Source organism: Electrona antarctica, assembly GCF_951216825.1.
Source record: "Electrona antarctica genome assembly, chromosome: 12".
NCBI lineage: Eukaryota > Metazoa > Chordata > Actinopteri > Myctophiformes > Myctophidae > Electrona > Electrona antarctica.
The window spans coordinates 2,052,692-2,074,474 of NC_136793.1; the positions used below are offsets into that span (position 1 = coordinate 2,052,692).

Here is a 21,783-nt window from a genome sequence, read left to right on the forward strand (position 1 = left end):
GATATGTCCCAAACCTTCCTACCTACATGACTGTCTAGATATGTCCCAAACCTTCCTACCTACATGACTGTCTAGATATGTCCCAAACCTTCCTACCTCTGTGACTGTCTAGATATGTCCCAAACCTTCCTGCCTCTAAGACTGACTGTCTAGATATGTCCCAAACCTTCCTACCTCTATGACTGTCTAGATATGTCCCTAACCTTCCTACCTCTATGACTGTCTAGATATGTCCCAAACCTTCCTACCTCTATGACTGTCTAGATATGTCCCAAACCTTCCTACCTCTAAGACTGACTGTCTAGATATGTCCCAAACCTTCCTACCTCTATGACTGTCTAGATATGTCCCTAACCTTCCTACCTCTATGACTGTCTAGATATGTCCCAAACCTTCCTACCTCTATGACTGTCTAGATATGTCCCTAACCTTCCTACCTCTATGACTGTCTAGATATGTCCCAAACCTTCCTACCTCTATGACTGTCTAGATATGTCCCAAACCTTCCTACCTCTAAGACTGACTGTCTAGATATGTCCCAAACCTTCCTACCTCTATGACTGTCTAGATATGTCCCAAACCTTCCTACCTCTAAGACTGACTGTCTAGATATGTCCCAAACCTTCCTACCTCTATGACTGTCTAGATATGTCCCAAACCTTCCTACCTCTAAGACTGACTGTCTAGATATGTCCCAAACCTTCCTACCTCTACGACTGTCTAGATATGTCCCAAACCTTCCTACCTACATGACTGACTGTCTAGATATGTCCCAAACCTTCCTACCTACATGACTGACTGTCTAGATATGTCCCAAACCTTCCTACCTCTACGACTGTCTAGATATGTCCCAAACCTTCCTACCTACATGACTGACTGTCTAGATATGTCCCAAACCTTCCTATCTCTACGACTGCCTAGATATGTCCCAAACCTTCCTACCTCTACGACTGTCTAGATATGTCCCAAACCTTCCTACCTCTATGACTGTCTAGACATGTCCCAAACCGTCCTACCTCTGTGACTGTCTAGACATGTCCCAAACCTTCCTACCTCTATGACTGTCTAGACATGTCCCAAACCTTCCTACCTCTATGACTGTCTAGACATGTCCCAACCCTTCCTACCTCTATGACTGTCTAGATATGTCCCAAACCTTCCTGCCTCTAAGATTGTCTAGATATGTCCCAAACCTTCCTACCTCTAAGACTGACTGTCTAGATATGTCCCAAACCTTCCTACCTCTACGACTGTCTAGATATGTCCCAAACCTTCCTGCCTCTAAGACTGTCTAGATATGTCCCAAACCTTCCTACCTACATGACTGTCTAGATATGTCCCAAACCTTCCTATCTCTAAGACTGACTTGTCTAGATATGTCCCAAACCTTCCTACCTACATGACTGTCTAGATATGTCCCAAACCTTCCTATCTCTAAGACTGACTTGTCTAGATATGTCCCAAACCTTCCTACCTACATGACTGTCTAGATATGTCCCAAACCTTCCTACCTACATGACTGTCTAGATATGTCCCAAACCTTCCTGCCTCTATGACTGTCCAGATATGTCCCAAACCTTCCTATCTCTAAGACTGACTTGTCTAGATATGTCCCAAACCTTCCTACCTCTGTGACTGACTGTCTAGATATGTCCCAAACCTTCCTGCCTCTATGACTGTCTAGATATGTCCCAAACCTTCCTGCCTCTATGACTGTCTAGATATGTCCCAAACCTTCCTACCTACATGCCTGTCTAGATATGTCCCAAACCTTCCTACCTACATGACTGTCTAGATATGTCCCAAACCTTCCTACCTCTGCGACTGTCTAGATATGTCCCAAACCTTCCTGCCTCTAAGACTGACTGTCTAGATATGTCCCAAACCTTCCTACCTCTATGACTGTCTAGATATGTCCCTAACCTTCCTACCTCTATGACTGTCTAGATATGTCCCAAACCTTCCTACCTCTATGACTGTCTAGATATGTCCCAAACCTTCCTACCTCTAAGACTGACTGTCTAGATATGTCCCAAACCTTCCTACCTCTATGACTGTCTAGATATGTCCCTAACCTTCCTACCTCTATGACTGTCTAGATATGTCCCAAACCTTCCTACCTCTATGACTGTCTAGATATGTCCCAAACCTTCCTACCTCTAAGACTGACTGTCTAGATATGTCCCAAACCTTCCTACCTCTATGACTGTCTAGATATGTCCCTAACCTTCCTACCTCTATGACTGTCTAGATATGTCCCAAACCTTCCTACCTCTATGACTGTCTAGATATGTCCCAAACCTTCCTACCTCTAAGACTGACTGTCTAGATATGTCCCAAACCTTCCTACCTCTATGACTGTCTAGATATGTCCCTAACCTTCCTACCTCTATGACTGTCTAGATATGTCCCAAACCTTCCTACCTCTATGACTGTCTAGATATGTCCCAAACCTTCCTACCTCTAAGACTGTCTAGATATGTCCCAAACCTTCCTACCTCTATGACTGTCTAGATATGTCCCTAACCTTCCTACCTCTATGACTGTCTAGATATGTCCCAAACCTTCCTACCTCTACGACTGTCTAGATATGTCCCAAACCTTCCTGCCTCTGTGACTGTCTAGATATGTCCCAAGACTCCCAAACCTTCCTACATCGATTCTATTTTTTTTTATGTTGCCATGTTTGCTCACCACAAGCCAAGCACTCTGCGATGGTATTCCTCAGGAAGGTGGTTTCTTTGATCTGGACAATGAACAGACAAAACCAAAAAGATGTAATATCGGACAATATCGTTAACTGTTATAATTTATAATTTATTTTTTACATTTCTCCCAAATGTATGAGGGGGCGTGTCCACTCAGTCTAGGTGACGGGGCGTGTCCATGCGTGGTGTGGGTGATGAGGGGGCGTGTCTAGATGAGGTGGGCGTGTCAATGCGTGGTGCGGGTGATGCGGGGGCATGTCTAGATGAGGTGGGCGTGTCCATGCGTGGTGTGGGTGATGAAGGGGAGTGTCTAGATGAGGTGGGCGTGTCAATGCGTGGTGCGGGTGAGCGACCTGCTTGTCGAGAAGGTCCTGCAACTCTGACATCATCTCTGACATCATCTCTGACATCATCAATGACATCATCTCTGACATCATCAATGACATCATCTCTGACATCATCAATGACATCATCTCTGACCTGTTTGTTGAGAAGGTCTTGCATCTCTGACATCATCGTCTTCAGCTCCATCATGGACACCTGATCCTCATCTGCTCTGCTCTCCTGGAAGCCTGGGTTGAAACCTGGAATGACAATCAATCAATCAATCAATCAATCAATCACTCACACCGGTCAATCAGACCGGTCGGTCAATCAGACCGGTCAATCAGACCGGTCGGTCGGTCGGTCGGTCGGTCGGTCGGTCGGTCGGTCGGTCGGACCCACATTTCTTACTTAAGTAAAAGTATCAACACTGCAGTGTAGATATACTCTGTTACGTCCGGAATTTTAAATTGACTCGAATAAAAGTGGGGAAAAAAGAAAATGGCAACTAAAAAACACGGTGAAGCAGCTTTCTTCTTCTAGGGGCCGACGGCGTGGAACAAACTCCCACTGTACCTTCGACAGGCAGCCTCTGGAGACATTTTTAAAGCACAGCTCAAGACCTACTTCTACACTCTTGCTTTTAGTTGAGATTTTAAAATCCTTATTGTTATGTAGTTCTAACTTCTATATGTGTTTTGTAGTTCTCTATATGTTGTAGTCCTCTCACCCAGCAGCTGGACTGTCTGGACAGAGTGGCTGGGTATTGTAGTTGTCTATATGTGTAGTTCTCTCACCCAGCAGCTGGACAGAGTGGCTGGGTATTGTAGTTCTCTATATGTGTAGTCCTCTCACCCAGCAGTCTGCACAGAGTGTATGTGGGTATTGTAGTTCTCTAGACTATATGTGTAGTTCTCTCACCCAGCAGCTGGACTGTCTGGACAGAGTGACTGGGCTCTGCGCTGCACTCCTGCAGAGTGGCCACGTTTTCGATGGTGTCGTCGATCACCAGCTTCAGGTCTGTCAGCTCATCCTGAGACAGGCAGGCAGGCAGGCAGGCAGGCAGGCAGGCAGGCAGGCAGACAGACAGACAGACAGACAGACAGACAGACAGACAGACAGACAGACAGACAGACAGACAGACAGACAGACAGACAGACGTGATCAACTCACAGAATGCAGCTACTGAGATCTTGGTAGGTAGCTCTGATTAACTTTATTTCTGCCTCTAGGTGGCAGCATAAGCACACCTAAGGAATGCCACCCGGCCGCTCCTTGTTTCCTTTCCGGGTTATTCAGGAAGGTGGGGGCTGTTGTTATGAGCACAGTGACCAGTCGCGTTAGCTCAGACCCCTTAGCTAGCATTACAACCAGGTACATGTGCTCAGCGAAGCGATACAAACCGACAAATGATTTACGATCGTCGGGATGCGCGGCGGCTCACCATGGACAACGCTCAAACCTTTAGAGATGCAGCGCTTTGAAAATCCTGTTATATTGGAGGCTCAACAGAGCTGGATTTAAAAATCCCATAGCTGGTGCAATTTAGGCATTTTACAATTTAGGCATTTAGCAGACGCTCTTAATCCAGAGCAACTTACATTAGGCAGGAACAAAAGTATGGGAATACATCACATATATAAAATGCATTTATCAAGAAACATGCGTAAGCTAAGAACGTAACTAGAACATATCTATATAATGACACTATACATATTAACTATACATATATACTATACTATGCTATACATATGTAGGCTACTATGATGTGCTATGACTATATACAATGCAATTATTGTGCTGTCTACATGACATGCTATAAGTCTGTTTCAAATGCTATCTAAGTCTAAAAAGTGCTATCTAAGGGGGTAGGATAAGTTGTTGGGGACGGAGGCTCTCCATAGTAACCGGAGCAATGCTAAAAGCTAAAGTGACGGTCGCCGCTTTCATATATGGAGTATACGGTTGTATACGAACATACGCGTGGTTAACACCTTTATGTACCGATAGCCTAGCTACGTTTATAAACGCAGCGAAAAAGTTAATCGTGATTTTGTCCCTTTCAATGCGTTGTTGGAATTCAAAACGCGTTGATTCAGAACGAGGTGTAGCTCACCTGTCCCGTAGACTGCAGCGTCCTCAGCGCCACGGTGTTGGGTCCGGGCGGCAGCGAGCCGAAGGCGGCCGGGATGTCGTCCAGGGAGTGAGCCAGCCTGCAGTCCATGTAGATGTTGAGGCGCGGAGTCCCGCCTCTCTGCAGCCCACTGGGGGAGGAGTTATTCAGGAGTTAATAATGAAGAGTCCCGCCTCTCTGCAGCCCACTGGGGGAGGAGTTATTCAGGAGTTATTAATGAAGAGTCCCGCCTCTCTGCAGCCCACTGGGGGAGGAGTTATTCAGGAGTTATTAATGAAGAGTCCTGCCTCTCTGCAGCCCACTGGGGGAGGAGTTATTCAGGAGTTATTAATGAGATATTAATGAAGAGTCCCGCCTCTCTGCAGCCCACTGGGGGAGGAGTTATTCAGGAGTTATTAATGAAGAGTCCTGCCTCTCTGCAGCCCACTGGGGGAGGAGTTATTAGGGAGTTATTAATGAAGAGTCCTGCCTCTCTGCAGCCCACTGGGGGAGGAGTTATTCAGGAGTTATTAATGAAGAGTCCTGCCTCTCTGCAGCCCACTGGGGGAGGAGTTATTCAGGAGTTATTAATGAAGAGTCCCGCCTCTCTGCAGCCCACTGGGGGAGGAGTTATTCAGGAGTTATTAATGAAGCGTCCCGCCTCTCTGCAGCCCACTGGGGGAGGAGTTATTAGGGAGTTATTAATGAAGAGTCCCGCCTCTCTGCAGCCCACTGGGGGAGGAGTTATTCAGGAGTTAGTTTTTAATGAGATATTAATGAAGAGTCCCGCCTCTCTGCAGCCCACTGGGGGAGGAGTTATTCAGGAGTTAGTTATTAATGAGATATTAATGAAGCGTTCCGCCTCTCTGCAGCCCACTGGGGGAGGAGTTATTCAGGAGTTATTAATGAAGAGTCCCGCCTCTCTGCAGCCCACTGGGGGAGGAGTTATTAGGGAGTTATTAATGAAGAGTCCCGCCTCTCTGCAGCCCACTGGGGGAGGAGTTATTCAGGAGTTATTAATGAAGAGTCCCGCCTCTCTGCAGCCCACTGGGGGAGGAGTTATTCAGGAGTTATTAATGAAGTGTCCCGCCTCTCTGCAGCCCACTGGGGGAGGAGTTATTAGGGAGTTATTAATGAGATATTAATGAAGAGTCCCGCCTCTCTGCAGCCCACTGGGGGAGGAGTTATTCAGGAGTTCGTTTTTAATGAGATATTAATGAAGCGTTCCGCCTCTCTGCAGCCCACTGGGGGAGGAGTTATTCAGGAGGTAGTTATTAATGAGATATTAATGAAGAGCCCCGCCTCTCTGCAGCCCACTGGGGGAGGAGTTATTCAGGAGGTAGTTATTAATGAGATATTAATGAAGAGTTCCGCCTCTCTGCAGCCCACTGGGGGAGGAGTTATTCAGGAGTTCGTTTTTAATGAGATATTAATGAAGCGTTCCGCCTCTCTGCAGCCCACTGGGGGAGGAGTTATTCAGGAGTTATTAATGAAGAGTCCCGCCTCTCTGCAGCCCACTGGGGGAGGAGTTATTCAGGAGTTATTAATGAGATATTAATGAAGAGTCCCGCCTCTCTGCAGCCCACTGGGGGAGGAGTTATTCAGGAGGTAGTTATTAATGAGATATTAATGAAGAGTCCCGCCTCTCTGCAGCCCACTGGGGGAGGAGTTATTAATGAGATATTAATGAAGAGTCCCGCCTCTCTGCAGCCCACTGGGGGAGGAGTTATTCAGGAGGTAGTTATTAATGAGATATTAATGAAGAGTCCCGCCTCTCTGCAGCCCACTGGGGGAGGAGTTATTCAGGAGGTAGTTATTAATGAGATATTAATGAAGAGTCCCGCCTCTCTGCAGCCCACTGGGGGAGGAGTTATTCAGGAGTTCGTTTTTAATGAGATATTAATGAAGCGTTCCGCCTCTCTGCAGCCCACTGGGGGAGGAGTTATTCAGGAGTTATTAATGAAGAGTCCCGCCTCTCTGCAGCCCACTGGGGGAGGAGTTATTCAGGAGTTATTAATGAGATATTAATGAAGAGTCCCGCCTCTCTGCAGCCCACTGGGGGAGGAGTTATTCAGGAGGTAGTTATTAATGAGATATTAATGAAGAGTCCCGCCTCTCTGCAGCCCACTGGGGGAGGAGTTATTAATGAGATATTAATGAAGAGTCCCGCCTCTCTGCAGCCCACTGGGGGAGGAGTTATTCAGGAGTTCGTTTTTAATGAGATATTAATGAAGCGTTCCGCCTCTCTGCAGCCCACTGGGGGAGGAGTTATTCAGGAGGTAGTTATTAATGAGATATTAATGAAGAGCCCCGCCTCTCTGCAGCCCACTGGGGGAGGAGTTATTCAGGAGGTAGTTATTAATGAGATATTAATGAAGAGTTCCGCCTCTCTGCAGCCCACTGGGGGAGGAGTTATTCAGGAGTTCGTTTTTAATGAGATATTAATGAAGCGTTCCGCCTCTCTGCAGCCCACTGGGGGAGGAGTTATTCAGGAGTTATTAATGAAGAGTCCCGCCTCTCTGCAGCCCACTGGGGGAGGAGTTATTCAGGAGTTATTAATGAGATATTAATGAAGAGTCCCGCCTCTCTGCAGCCCACTGGGGGAGGAGTTATTCAGGAGGTAGTTATTAATGAGATATTAATGAAGAGTCCCGCCTCTCTGCAGCCCACTGGGGGAGGAGTTATTAATGAGATATTAATGAAGAGTCCCGCCTCTCTGCAGCCCACTGGGGGAGGAGTTATTCAGGAGGTAGTTATTAATGAGATATTAATGAAGAGTCCCGCCTCTCTGCAGCCCACTGGGGGAGGAGTTATTCAGGAGGTAGTTATTAATGAGATATTAATGAAGAGTCCCGCCTCTCTGCAGCCCACTGGGGGAGGAGTTATTCAGGAGTTATTAATGAGATATTAATGAAGAGTCCCGCCTCTCTGCAGCCCACTGGGGGAGGAGTTATTCAGGAGTTAAAGGGACATTTCACCGCTGGAAGAAACTGCAGTCGCTCAATGTTAACAGTATTTGTAGCAAAATCTGCATCCTATGGCCAGAAATATAATGAAGCCTGTGTGTTTGACTGGAATGCTGAATTCCTACAATGCCCATAATGCATCAGAGGCTCGGGTAGGGCATTTTGACCAGGAGGTGTCAAAAGGCGATATCGGCAGTAAATTAGTTAATGTATTAAATGTGTAATAAATACATTTGATACCGAGTACTCGATAAGCCCAAAGCTTATTGATACCCGGTATCGATAAGCCCAAAGCTTATTGATACCCGGTATCGATAAGCCCAAAGCTTATTGATACCTGGGCGTGTGGGTGGGCGTGTACCTTTGCGTGCAGCATCACATGGTGCTGTGTGATTGGTGGGTGTGGGTGAGCGTGTACCTTGCGTGCAGCATCACATGGTGTTCCGCCCCGTCGGCCAATGAGGGGTGGGTGAAGCTGGTGCTCGCCGCCCGGCCGTCCGTCCTCTGGTAGCGCAGGGTGACTGGAGAGAGAGAGCGAGAGAGAGCGAGAGAGAGAGAGAGAGAGAGAGAGAGAGAGAGTGCAGAGGTCAAAAGGTCAACGCCAGGCGGCCAGTGTTTCACTTTTTTCTTTTGAATAACACACCTGTGTTGCCTTTTTCTCTTTTCTGTATAGTAATTTGATGGTACATGTATTTCCCTTCTACCTTACAAGGGCTTTGAGTACTTTATTGTGAAGGTTACCTGTGCTTTTACTTTGAAAACCATTTTGATTTTTGATGCACAGAGAACATCACAGGCTGTTCAGAGCTGTGAGCCTAGAGAACATCACAGGCTGTTCAGAGCTGTGAGCCTAGAGAACATCACAGGCTGTTCAGAGCTGTGAGCCGATAGAGAACATCACAGGCTGTTCAGAGCTGTGAGCCTAGAGAACATCACAGGCTGTTCAGAGCTGTGAGCCGATAGAGAACATCACAGGCTGTTCAGAGCTGTGAGCCTAGAGAACGTATGGTTACACGGTAACCTTTGTTCTCTGAGTGAAGAGACCATCTCTCCACCCAACATATTTCATATGTAAGGGGAATGTCCCCACTTCACTTGTGACGTGGATATCTCTTTAAGACACACCAGTTGTACTGGCACGCACGGGTATATAAGGCCCAGGTGTGCGTGATTACACTGGTATACTTGATCGACACCGCTTCTGAGCGACATCTTGGTGGAGAGATGGTCTCTTCACTCAGAGAACAAAGGTTACCGTGTAACCATACGTTCTCTATCGTATCAGAGACCATCTCTCCACCCAACATATTTCATATGTAAGGGGAACTCTGTAAGACACCTCGCGAGGAAGCGAGACAGTACCAGAACCCCAGTGCCAACACCAGTGGCTCCGACCCGGCACATACTGAATTTAAAATATTTACAAGTATGTTCAATTTTAAAATATTTACAATATTTACAACCCCTGGAGCAGCCGGACGGCCAAACGCCATCCGCTGCTGAATGCTCGGGCGCCAGACGCTACCCAGAGCCTGGCCCCGCAAGACGCTAAGGCCATGAAACACAGGGGTGAAGGGCCGCTCAAGCCAACCCGCCAGGCGCAAGGTTGATTTGACTGGTGAAGGTGACAATGACACCCACCGCTGAGTAGCATGCGAGACCAACTCCCCGAAGGGAGCGAATGCTGCATGTTCAGCCGGTATAACCGGGTGAATGTAGACGGAGTAGACTAAGTCGCCGCTGTGCAGATCTCTGTCAGAGACGCACCTTTCCGCAGCGTCCCCAGGTGGAGTGTGCCTGCCCTCCAGGCGGCACTGGTACTCCTGCCTGTTTGTGTGCTGGATAACCTCTGTGATCCATGCACTCTCACTCGAAGCACTCAAAGAGTTGGTCCGTTATTCTGTGGGCCTTGTGTGGCCCTGACGTCCGACTCTAGTGCTCCGACTCCATCTCTGTACGTCGACTGTCTGTATGACGACGGTAGGGCAGAGCTCAACCACCTGATTGAGACATGCCCTTTTGAAAACATTGGGGAGAAAGGCCGGTTTGGGGCATAAGACTATACCATCATCCATAGGCCTGCAGAGCTCAATATGGATTGACAGCTCGCAACTCCCCCGTTTCCCCTTGCAGATGTGACGCCGACAAGACTGCTGTCTTGAGCATGTCAGGCTCACTGACTAAGGGTCGTAGAGCCTCCAGGGCTAACCCCAGATGGGCCTGATTGGGTCCCTAACCTGGGCCCCTCTGAGCCTCAGGGCACCCTTCAGGAAATGCTCTTCTTTTCTTTGTAACGAGGTTACTGCAGTCTGCAGGGCCTGCGCTCCCGCTCGAGTCAGCCTGCCGAACACTCGGTCAGCTGACTGTTGAAGCCCTGTTCTCAGAACCAGAACGATCCTTATTGTCGCATCACAGTTTTACAAGTAAAAAGTGGATGGCCTTCGTTTTTGTGCATAGTTCCCATCGCGTTTATGCTGCGGAGCTAAGCACACCCACAGTGAGAAGGGTGCTGGCCGCCACACTGATACCACATACGGTAGAACCTGATAAATGCTGACAGCGTCGATCAAGAGGCTGTCCCACAGATCTCAGATTGGAGGGCACCTCAAAGCCCATGTGGCAGCGAGGCCCTGTGTGGAATGTGTACATGTTCCTGTTGGGGCTGGCCTGCCTGCCCACCTATATGCCTGCTGGATTGTTTCACAAGCCAGTGAGTGGAGTCCAGTCTTGGAGACTATCTGCCTAAGACAGTTAGGCCCATTAAGGCCCTGAGAAGAACACTGAGGAAGGCACTGCTTCACCGCCCTGCTTAGGAGGGTGGGAAGGGTGAAAATCAATAGATGGCTCACACTCCGATCAGGCCGTAGGGCAAAATGCAGGGATTGGTGCCGACGACACCTAAGCATTGCCATGTAGGAAGCGGCAGCACCCCTCACTGACAGGGACATTCTTGTGGCCGCTAACGGCAAGAATGCTGCCCTGTGAGAAGCCATTGCAGCCCAAGTCTCCACGGGCTTAATTGGCTCTCTAACACCGTTCAAGTCCGTCACACGTTCGAGACCCTGAGGCCAACGAAAGTTCGTGTGGAAGCAAAAACTGGCTGATTCTAGCCACGGGTAATTTATAGTAGAACTACAACGCTAGCTAGGGCCGCGCCAGGCCACTATGCAAAGCTAAATTACCCACCAAGTTAGTGTTAACCCGGTAAAAGAAAGCGGACTTACCGTCTTTCTTCGACTTGAAGCCTCGGGGAAAGGTAGTTTCCGCGGCACCGAGAAACCTTCTCGTCCTTATGGAAATAATCAGATACCAATCGGGAGACTTCGCTGCGGTGTGTGTTACACATTAGAAGAACGTATGGTTACTTGGTAACCTTTGTTCTCTGAGTGAAGAGACTACCTCTCCACCCAACATATTTCATATGTAAGGGGGAATACCTCTGGATGAGGAGGGAGCTCACTCCGTGGCTTCGGTAGCCGGTCTCCAACACACAGAATTACAACCAGGTGTTTACACAGCCATGCCGTAATACAACCTTATGGTGGTTCTGCTCACCCTTGACGGTCACATTCTGCTGTGTGAACAGACAGAATTATTCGCTGGAACAACGTGGAGCGTGTGAACTGACGCTGTCAACGATACGCCCGCGTAGTGCATGACTGTGAATGACAGATAATGCACTGGCCGCATGTTCAGAAGAGCTGGAGACACCAAGTGCACCGTGACTGCCCTCGGCCCTAAGGGGCGGAGGCACAGCCTGAGGGTGGCCCGACTCACTAGAGCAAGGGACCGAGTCCCTGCTTTGCCCTCTAACACATGCCGAGGAGCGCTGTGGACTGTGAGAGTTGACGCCTGCAAGGCCTCTTGTCGAGGTGCCCAAAGTACTGCAGGTGCCTGGCCACATTGTTGTGGCATTGCACCTCTGAGCGAGCACACATCATTCGGTTATCCAATTTAGGATGCAAAGGCCCTCCCGCCAAGGACTGCGTCCAATCGGGGGGCTAGACATATGCCGAATGGGAGGATACGGGACTCAAAGGTTCCGTCGTCTAAGACAAGCCGGTCAGTGCGTCAGTATGTCCGACCCGGGATCTGAGTATAAACATCCCCGGTCGAGCATGGCAAGCCAGTCGTCTTGGAGGATGGCTTGCCAGACCCTCAGCCCTTCCTTGCCAGGAGAGTGCTGTAAGCAGCACACCACCCCCCCGAAGACATAGTGGAACCCACCCAGGGGTCCACCTGAATTGTCTTCCAGGACAGCCGCTGTCCCGAGAGACAGCGGGTGGGGTCTGGGGCCTTAACTGTCAGGACTGAGGGATGGGCTTAGCCCGCCGAGCACATTTTAGCCATACCCCGCCGGTTGGCCTGTAACCGGACACGTAGGTCACTGGAACTGCCAAACCTGACTGGGGTTGCACAGCCTGAGGGCAACCGAGGCAAGCTGCTCACGGCTGCTTGTGGAGGTGCACATCCTGTACACCTCCACAGCCTCCTTAGGATGCTGTAGCAAAGCACTGGCCTTTTTTGGCCAAACATGGCCGACGGCTCAATAGGCAGCGTCATTGGGGGCCGCCACAGACGGCGCCTCATCAGAGGGCATCGATAGCATTGCCCGCTGCTGCTGCCTGGGGAGCCTGGAAGCCAGTAGCTGCAGCTCCTAAAGGTCCGGGCCATTATGGTCACATAAGCGCCGCATATAAGCCGGTGCTGAAGTAGTGACAAAATAGGCCTGTGTTGACTAGCTGCGCCTAGATGGCCATAGTGCATTCTCGGGATGAGAAGGAGCTTACTTTGTGGTTTCGCACCGGTAACCGGATTATACCATGCAAGTTTACACCTATAGGTGCGTGAACGGCCTTGCCGTGATACACCGTACAGTGTACTCCGCCCGACAGCCGCGGCACACTCCGCTGTGTAACCTGAAATTGGCGAAACTACATCACGAACGCGTGAGCTGACACCGTCAGCAATACGCCGTATATACAGTAGTGTGCAAGGGGCTGTGATGTTTGAATAGACTGTCTGCTCTGATCCCAAGGGATTTGGTAGTTTTAACTACAAAAGAGCCACGATCGAGCCCCGAGAGGGACGACTCAGCGTCAGCTTTCTGAACTGCAAAGTGCAGTGGCTCAATTCGGAGGAAGACTTGCTCCGTGGCTTCCCCCGTCCGCACGGGTTCTACCACGCAGTCTGCACCGGAGTGCGTGAGCGGTTTTTGCCGCAATACACCCCAGGGAGCTCTCTCTCACGAGGCGAGGCAAAAAACACAGCCCTACAGACGCGGAAGTCGCCCCAGTGACAATCCGCCTGTATAGTGTGCTGTGTTCAATGCTAGCCTGGCAGGACTGTTGTTTCGCTGCGCCGCCGCAGGTCAACTCCAGCCCACGGAATATGCCCCACGGATGCGTGAATTGACGCTACGCCAACAATACACCCGTATAGAGCTTTATTCCACTGCCTTTATCAAGGATTACCGCGCCACTTGTCCTGTCTGTGTCCCTGCCCACAGGTCGACAGACAGGCTATACACCACAGGACGCGTGAGCTAACGCTACGTCAACAATACGCCTGTAATGGTGTTTTTTTGTGGCTGGTTACCCTGTCAGATTACAAACGAGTTGAATTGAATGAGACAACCCCGAGAGGGGCGAATGTCACGCCGGCTCTCTATCCGCAGCCTGCGGCGGGTCTATCCGGTCTCTATTCCAGCCCGTATTAATTTAAATTAAGTATTTTTAAAGAAAAGAAAACAGAAACCAATAATTCAGAAGAATCTGCTGTATGTAGCTGTTAGCTTCTCTGCTGTCGAGACGCCACGTCTGTCTGGTGACTAGTGGAGATCAAAAAATCAGTGTAATCACGCACACCTGGGCCTTATATACCCGTGCGTGCCAGTACAACTGGTGTGTCTTAAAGAGATATCCACGTCACAAGTGAAGTGGGGACATTCCCCTTACATATGAAATATGTTGGGTGGAGAGATGGTCTCTGATACGATAGAGAACATCACAGGCTGTTCAGAGCTGTGAGCCTAGAGAACATCACAGGCTGTTCAGAGCTGTGAGCCTAGAGAACATCACAGGCTGTTCAGAGCTGTGAGCCTAGAGAACATCACAGGCTGTTCAGAGCTGTGAGCCTAGAGAACATCACAGGCTGTTCAGAGCTGTGAGCCTAGAGAACATCACAGGCTGTTCAGAGCTGTGAGCCTAGAGAACACAAGTAAGACGCGCGAACGCGGGAAGCGAACGCAGCTCGTAAATTGCAAAAACAACAATTAGAATAAATTACGTAATTTCTTTAAGGTTTTTTTTAAGTTTAAGTTAAAAAAAGTGTCGTTTTTTTCTACTTTCTAATTCTTTGTTTGGCCCAAAACATTGTGTTTATTGTCATGATTTGTCACGACAAGAGTTGTTTTTGTCCGCTGTGATGACCCATCCCATGGGGGTGTGTTTGGTTGCATACTAATTGCACCCGTTTCGACTGGTATCAACCGACAAGACCGCAGTTATCAGTTAGGATCAGCGCAACTTTTTCGGACGAGTATGGGCATGCTCTGCCGACCCAACGGCTCAGTCGGTAGTTCTCCGTGATTATTTCGCTTGATAATCACTGATGTCCTGACGGAGGCGCGCCGTGTCTGGTGGCCTTGAGCTACAGACAGACTGTCTGTCTGTTGCGAAGGCCACCAGACCCGACTCAGCGCCGTCCGAGTTACGTACCGATAGGCAGAGAATAGTATATATTAGTAGCTCCTAGTTTCCATGCCCCGACAATAGTTGGAAATGACACGTCCACCAGGGGGAAACCTTGACCAGGACATCAGTGATTATCAAGCGAAATACTCACGGAGAACTACCGACTGAGCCGTTGGGTCGGCAGAGCATGCCCATACTCGTCCGAAAAAGTCGTGCTGATCCTAACTGATAACTGCAGTCTTGTCGGCTAACTAATTGTTGTTCTCTGTCCCTGTGTAGGAGGAGAGTGCCAGCCTGCTGAGGTGTGTCTTGGTGATTGACACACCTGGTCCCAATTATCCCCATGGGTATAAAAGCAGGCTGGCTGAGGCCATTCTCGCTCTCTCCCCTACACAGTGGCAGCGGTGGCCGAACGGATTGCGGAGCGGTCTTGATACCGGAAGGTCGCCAGTTCGAATCAGCGGTCCGACACGTTAAAATTACCACCGCTGAAGTGCCCTTGAACAAGGCAATGAACCACTACGATGAAATGTTCTATGAGCAGGGCCTGGCTGGAAACAAGTTCTTGAGCTTAGCCCAGATACCCTGGGTAAATAGTAATCATTTCATTTCATTCTCGCTCTCTCCCCTGCACAGGTCACACTGCCTGTTTGTTTGAAGTAGTTTCAGTTCAGTTGTTTTCTGCACTTGCAGTCCATGTTCACACAGCCATACACACTTTACACTGCTGATGTCACTGACCACTCACACCTCATACATTGTGCTGGTCCCATTTGGTCCATCTGGTTCCACCCAGATGGGGGATATCTGCCTGGTGACCCTGGTCTATTTATTTAATTTTTCCGAACGGCGCTGGTGCACCCTCTCCTCTCCTCTCCTCTCCTCTCCTCTCCTCTCCTCTCCTCTCCTCTCCTCTCCTCTCCTCTCCTCTCCTCTCCAGAACATGAACCAAACTCACCCTTGTTGAGCTTAGCCTGCAGGCTGAGCTCCAGGTATTTGGTGTTGGTGTTGGGGTTGACCACGCTGAACACAGAGACGGGCGCTCTGCTCTGGAGCCTGAAGGACGCCAGCAGGAAGGCCTCGTCCCGCCCTCTGCTGCGCACGCTGCCCTGGAGCAGGTCTGGCAGGCAGTCTGGAGACACCCGCAGGTCGTACACTGCAACAACACACATTTAATGTCTTTATGTAACTAACGCTAACACTGGAGACACCCGGAGGTCGTAGACTGTAACAACAGTTACCACCTAAGCCAGCTTAGATGGTTCGGGCATCTGGTTAGGATGCCTCTCGGGCGTCTCCCTAGGGAGGTCCTTGATGCACGTCCCACTGGGAGGAGACCCCGGGGCAGACCAAGGCGCAGTTGGAGGAAACACATTGACTCACTGGCCTTGGAACGTCTCGGGGTCCCCCAGGAGGAAGTCACTAATGTTGCTCTGGAGAGGGAAGTCTGGAGCTGTTGCCCCCGCGACCCGACTACGGATAAGCGGTTGAAGATGGATGGATGGATGGATGGACACGGGATAGTCGCTCACTGTGTAAACAAAACAGGCAATCCCAGAAGTATGGCAGCCGCTACCACCACGTGACACATATGTTGACGCCCCCTCAAGGAGAGTTTGGTATGCTCTATACACCAAATGTTCCATATCTGTTTTGAAACTGTGCGATAGGGCATCGCAGTCCTGCCCCCGTTCATGACGACGCCAGGCCCAGGAAATAGTTCCCAATGCATTTTTCTCATAGACATTTCGAAACATATTTATTTAAAGACCTTTTAAGCGTCGTACAAAGCCAACTCTTGTCGTGACAAATCATGAAAAAAAAACTATTTTGGACCAAACAAATAATTACAAAGAAGAAAAACAACAAAAAAACGTGTCGTTTTTTTCTACTTTCTAATTCTTTGTTTGGCCCAAAACATTGTGTTTATTGTCATGATTTGTTACGACAAGAGTTGTCTTTGTCCGCTGTGATGACCCATCCCATGGGGGGTGTGTGTGGGGTTGGTTTGGTTGCATACTAATTGCACCCGTTTCGACTGGTATCACCCGACAAGACCGCAGTTATCAGTTAGGATCAGCGCGACTTTTTTCGGACGAGTATGGGCATGCTCTGCCGACCCAACGGCTCAGTCGGTAGTTCTCCGTGAGTATTTCGCTTGATAATCACTGATGTCCTGACGGAGGCGCGCCGTGTCTGGTGGCCTTGAGCTACAGACAGACAGACAGACTGTCTGTCTGTTGCGAAGGCCACCAGACCCGACTCAGCGCAGTCCGAGTTACGTCCCGATAGGCAGAGAATAGTATATATTAGTAGCTCCTAGTTTCCATGCCCCGACAATAGTTGGAAATGACACGTCCACCAGGGGGAAACCTTGACCAGGACATCAGTGATTATCAAGCGAAATACTCACGGAGAACTACCGACTGAGCCGTTGGGTCGGCAGAGCATGCCCATACTCGTCCGAAAAAGTCGTGCTGATCCTAACTGATAACTGCGGTCTTGTCGGGTGATACCAGTCGAATCGGCTAACTTTGTTCTCTGTCCCTGTGTAGGAGGAGAGTGCCAGCCTGCTGAGGTGTGTCTTGGTGATTGACACACCTGGTCCCAATTATCCCCTTGGGTATAAAAGCAGGCTGGCTGAGGCCATTCTCGCTCTCTCCCCTACACAGGTCAGTGAGGTCACACTGCCTGTTTGTTTGATGTAGTTTCAGTTCAGTTGCTTTCTGCACTCGCACATACAGTCCATGTTCACACAGCCATACACACTTTACACTACTGATGTCACTGACCATTCACCAGGGCCGGATCTACCATATGGGCACTTTGGGCACGTGTCCAGGGGCCCTTGGGCACCAGGGGCCCCTAAAAAAAAGAAGAAAAAAATATTTTTTTTTAAAGCTCCACAGAAAATTTCCCTGCTAATCCGAATGAAATAAATGGTGTCTAAAAAGATTAGTGTTTTATTGTTGGGTGAGAAGGCAGCTGAAAAGTGCAATTGTGTGTAAAGCAGCAACAATGCGCTAGATTGGCTGTCACTCTGGGGGGGGGGGGGGGGGGGGGGGGGGGGGGGGTAGGCGACCGGAAATAGGCCAATATAACGGCATAAAACTGCCCCAAAACGGCTCCGAAACAGCAAAAATGATGCGCGCGCGTGAAGGGGGCCCTTCGAGCTTCTGTGCCCAGGGGGCCCTCAGAGGTGTTAATCCGGCCCTGCCATTCACACCTCATACATTGTGCACCGTTAACACCTTTTTGAGTGTTTGTAAACCACTCCTACAACTGGCTTTGTTAGTGCAGAAAAAATGAGCATGGTTGCTACGGTCACCCAGTTCACCCGGGGTGTGATTTCATTACGTCAGAGCTGATTTCATTACGTCAGAGCTGATCAGGCTATATAATACCTTACACCACTCAGTTCACACGGGTGTGGTTTTTTTTTATTTAGTTATAAATACAATAATGTTAAATTTAATCCTGTGTGTCGTCTCCCTTTTTGTCATGATGTGAGCCAATCATGACAATAAATAAATAAATACTTTCTGAAAAGTCTATGAGGAAAATGAACGGGATTTATTTTCCGGGTCTCTCGAGGGGGGCGGGACTCTATAGTAGGAAAAGACTGGACTCCCTCACACTGTCTTCACTAACTTACAGAAACAGAATTATATTTAACCCTTTTAGACCTGAATAGTGTATGCAATTAATGCATTCAAAAGAGCTGAATAAATGTTTTATGGACCCATAATAGTGATTATTATTTAAGTTAAGTTTTGCCATAACCATTTATTTTTGCCATAAATCAGCAACGGTAGGATAAAATATATATATTATTAATCATATTCGGATATTCGGTAGTTCGGTTTCGGCCAAGAATTTCCCTTTTCGGTGCATCCCTAGTTTTAGAACAAAATCATCGTTAAATACAATTCTGTGAGTGAAGAATATAGCATGCAGGATTCCAGTCTCTTTTGCTAATCTTCAGTGGTGGAAAAAAGTACTCAATTGTTTTACTTAAGTAAAAGTACCAATACTGCAATTTAGAACTACTTCGTTACAAGTAAAAGTACGGAATTGAAAATGTACTTGAGTAAAAGTACAAAAGTATCGGCATCAAAATGTACTTAAAGTACTAAAAGTAAAAGTACTCATATTGCAGAATGTCCCACTTCACAAGTTCAAAACGGTGTACAAAATATTTTGAAAATAGCAGATCTACAAGCTCACAATGCGTCGCAACGCGACGCATTGTGAGCTTGTAGATCGGCTATTTTCAAATGGCCGAAATGTATAGGGTTGAAAGTGGTTAATGTATGTTTTCTAATCAAAAATAAAATCTCCAAAGTAACTAGTAACTAAAGTTTTCAAATAATTGTAGTGTGGCTCTGAGATGTAGTGGAGTAGAAGTAAAAGTATTGGAAATTGGAATACTCAAGTAAAGTACAAATACCTCAAAATAGTACTTAAGTACAGTACTTAAGTAAAAGTACTTAGTTACTTTCCACCACTGCTAATCTTCCAGTTTGTTTTTTTTCCCCGACGCGCCTGTCTGTCTCCCGTGCCTGTCTGTCCCCCGCGTGCCTGTCTGTCCCCCGTGCCTGTCTGTCTCCCGTGCCTGTCTGTCCCCCGTGCCTGTCTGTCCCCCGTGCCTGTCTGTCTCCCGTGCCTGTCTGTCCCCCGCGTGCCTGTCTGTCCCCCGTGCCTGTCTGTCTCCCGTGCCTGTCTGTCCCCCGTGCCTGTCTGTCCCCCGTGCCTGTCTGTCTCCCGTGCCTGTCTGTCCCCCGCGTGCCTGTCTGTCCCCCGTGCCTGTCTGTCCCCCATGCCTGTCTGTCCCCCGCGTGCCTGTCTGTCTCCCGTGCCTGTCTGTCCCCCGCGTGCCTGTCTGTCTCCCGTGCCTGTCTGTCCCCCGCGTGCCTGTCTGTCCCCCATGCCTGTCTGTCCCCCGCGTGCCTGTCTGTCCCCCGTGCCTGTCTGTCCCCCATGCGTGTGCATAATGACTTTGGTCTTCTAAACTGTGCTGTGATAGAAGTAAAGTTCACGAGGGAAGATGTTGGAAAAGGTTTAGGAGACACTTAGAAATGTTGTGGACTCAGCATGTCTGTCTGTCTGTCTGTCTGTCTGTCTGTCTGTCTGTCTGTCTGTCTGTCTGTCTGTCTGTCTGTCTGTCTGTCTGTCTGTCTGTCTGTCTGTCTGTCTGTCTGTCTGTCTGTCTGTCTGTCTGTCTGTCTGTCTGAAGCACCAGGTCACCACATGTGAAATAACCGTGTCTACGCTGACTGCGAACTGTGAGTGCGTGCATGCGTGCGTGCGTGCGTGCGTGCGTGCGTGCTCTGCGTGCGTGCCGTGTGTGCGTGCGTGCCGTGTGTGAGCACGTGCACCATGCTGCGTGTCAGGGAGTGGTGGCAGACTGACTGCAGTTCATGGAGAAAGCATGAGCAGCAATAAACTCTTTCCATTGGAACAACTTCTGTGTGTGTGTGTGTGTGTGTGTGTGTGTGTGTGTGTGTGTGTGTGTGTGTGTGTGTGTGTGTGTGTGTGTGTGTGTGTGTGTGTGTGTGTGTGTGTGTGTGTGTGTGTGTGTGTGTGTGTGTGTGTGTGTGTGTGTGTGTGTGTGTGTGTGTGCGTGCGTGCGTGCGTGCGTGCGTGCGTGCGTGCGTGCGTGCGTGTGTGTGTGTGTGTGGTAGTAGCCTACTAAATGCTTCTCCCTGCAGCTGGAAAGAATAGAGCTATTTGTATGTGTTGACATACTGTATATGTACTGTATATGTAGGCCTACATTAATGTGTTAATAATTCTATGTTCTAGACAGACAGACAGACAGACAGACAGACATGTCTTCTGTGGTCTCTAACATTACACCTAGCTACTGTACATGTTTAAGCATTTATTTCATATTTACATGTCTTCTGTGGACTCTAACATTACACCTAGCTACATGTTTAAGCATTTATTTCATATTTACATGCCTTCTGTGGTCTCTAACATTACACCTAGCTACATGTTTAAGCATTTATTTCATATTTACATGTCTTCTGTGGACTCTAACATTACACCTAGCTACATGTTTAAGCATTTATTTCATATTTACATGTCTTCTGTGGACTCTAACATTACACCTAGCTACATGTTTAACCAGCTCAGTGGCCTTGTGTTTAGAGTGTCCGCCCTAAGACTGGGAGGTCGGGGTTCAATCACCGGCCGGGTCATACCAAAGACCAAGACCAAATGTAAAAATGGGACCCAGTGCCTCCCTGCTTGACACTCAGCATCAAGGGTTGGATTGGGGGTAAGTCCCTGCGACATACTAGCGTCATGTCCAGGGGGTGTACTTGTACATCAAGCTGCCTCACGCTACAGAAACAGGAGATAGGCTCCTGCCATATGGGCCTCATGTCTCGGCAAGGCTGCTTACTTACTTTACATGTTTAAGCATTTATTTCATATTTACATGTCGATTTCAGCTCTGACACTTATCTCAGACATGCTCTAGTATGTGAAGAGTCTGCCTGTGCTATTAACTCATTTTGGATAAAAAACAAAAAAGAAAACAAAACAGTTTTTCTCCTCCATGACTGTCTCAATATAAAAAAGAGTCACCTTTATCTCATAAATGTGCAGTATGCTCACCCAGGCCCTGCGCCGTCACCAGGGTCACCGCCGTCAGCTGCAGCAGTGCAGCAGAGATGAGCAGCACTGCCGTGGGCCGTGGTGGGCCGTTCATCATGGTAGCCTCAGACCCACCTGGTACCGAGATCCTCCAACACCTTCTTCACCTCACACCCAACTGGTACTGAGATCCTCCAACACCTCCTTCACCTCACACCCAACTGGTACTGATCCAACACCTCCTTCACCTCAGACCCAACTGGTACCGAGATCCTCCAACACCTCCTTCACCTCAGACCCAACTGGTACCGAGATCCTCCAACACCTTCTTCACCTCACACCCAACTGGTACTGAGATCCTCCAACACCTC

General features: G+C 48.8%; 1 protein-coding gene across 1 annotated transcript in view; it reads right to left on the bottom strand.

The window, feature by feature from the left end:
* thbs4a (thrombospondin 4a) overlaps nt 1–21,552 on the bottom strand; it is a 47,826-nt gene extending 26,274 nt beyond the window's left edge. Inside the window, exons 1-7 of the mRNA XM_079516258.1 lie at nt 21,434–21,552; nt 15,765–15,962; nt 8,530–8,632; nt 5,149–5,296; nt 3,954–4,065; nt 3,189–3,292; nt 2,695–2,746 (exon numbers count right to left, since the gene is read on the bottom strand). Of these exons, the coding sequence (XP_079372384.1) occupies nt 2,695–2,746; nt 3,189–3,292; nt 3,954–4,065; nt 5,149–5,296; nt 8,530–8,632; nt 15,765–15,962; nt 21,434–21,530 (814 nt within the window). The 5' untranslated portion in view covers nt 21,531–21,552. The remainder of the gene's footprint in view (nt 1–2,694; nt 2,747–3,188; nt 3,293–3,953; nt 4,066–5,148; nt 5,297–8,529; nt 8,633–15,764; nt 15,963–21,433) is intronic.
* Nucleotides 21,553–21,783: the final 231 nt, after the last annotated feature.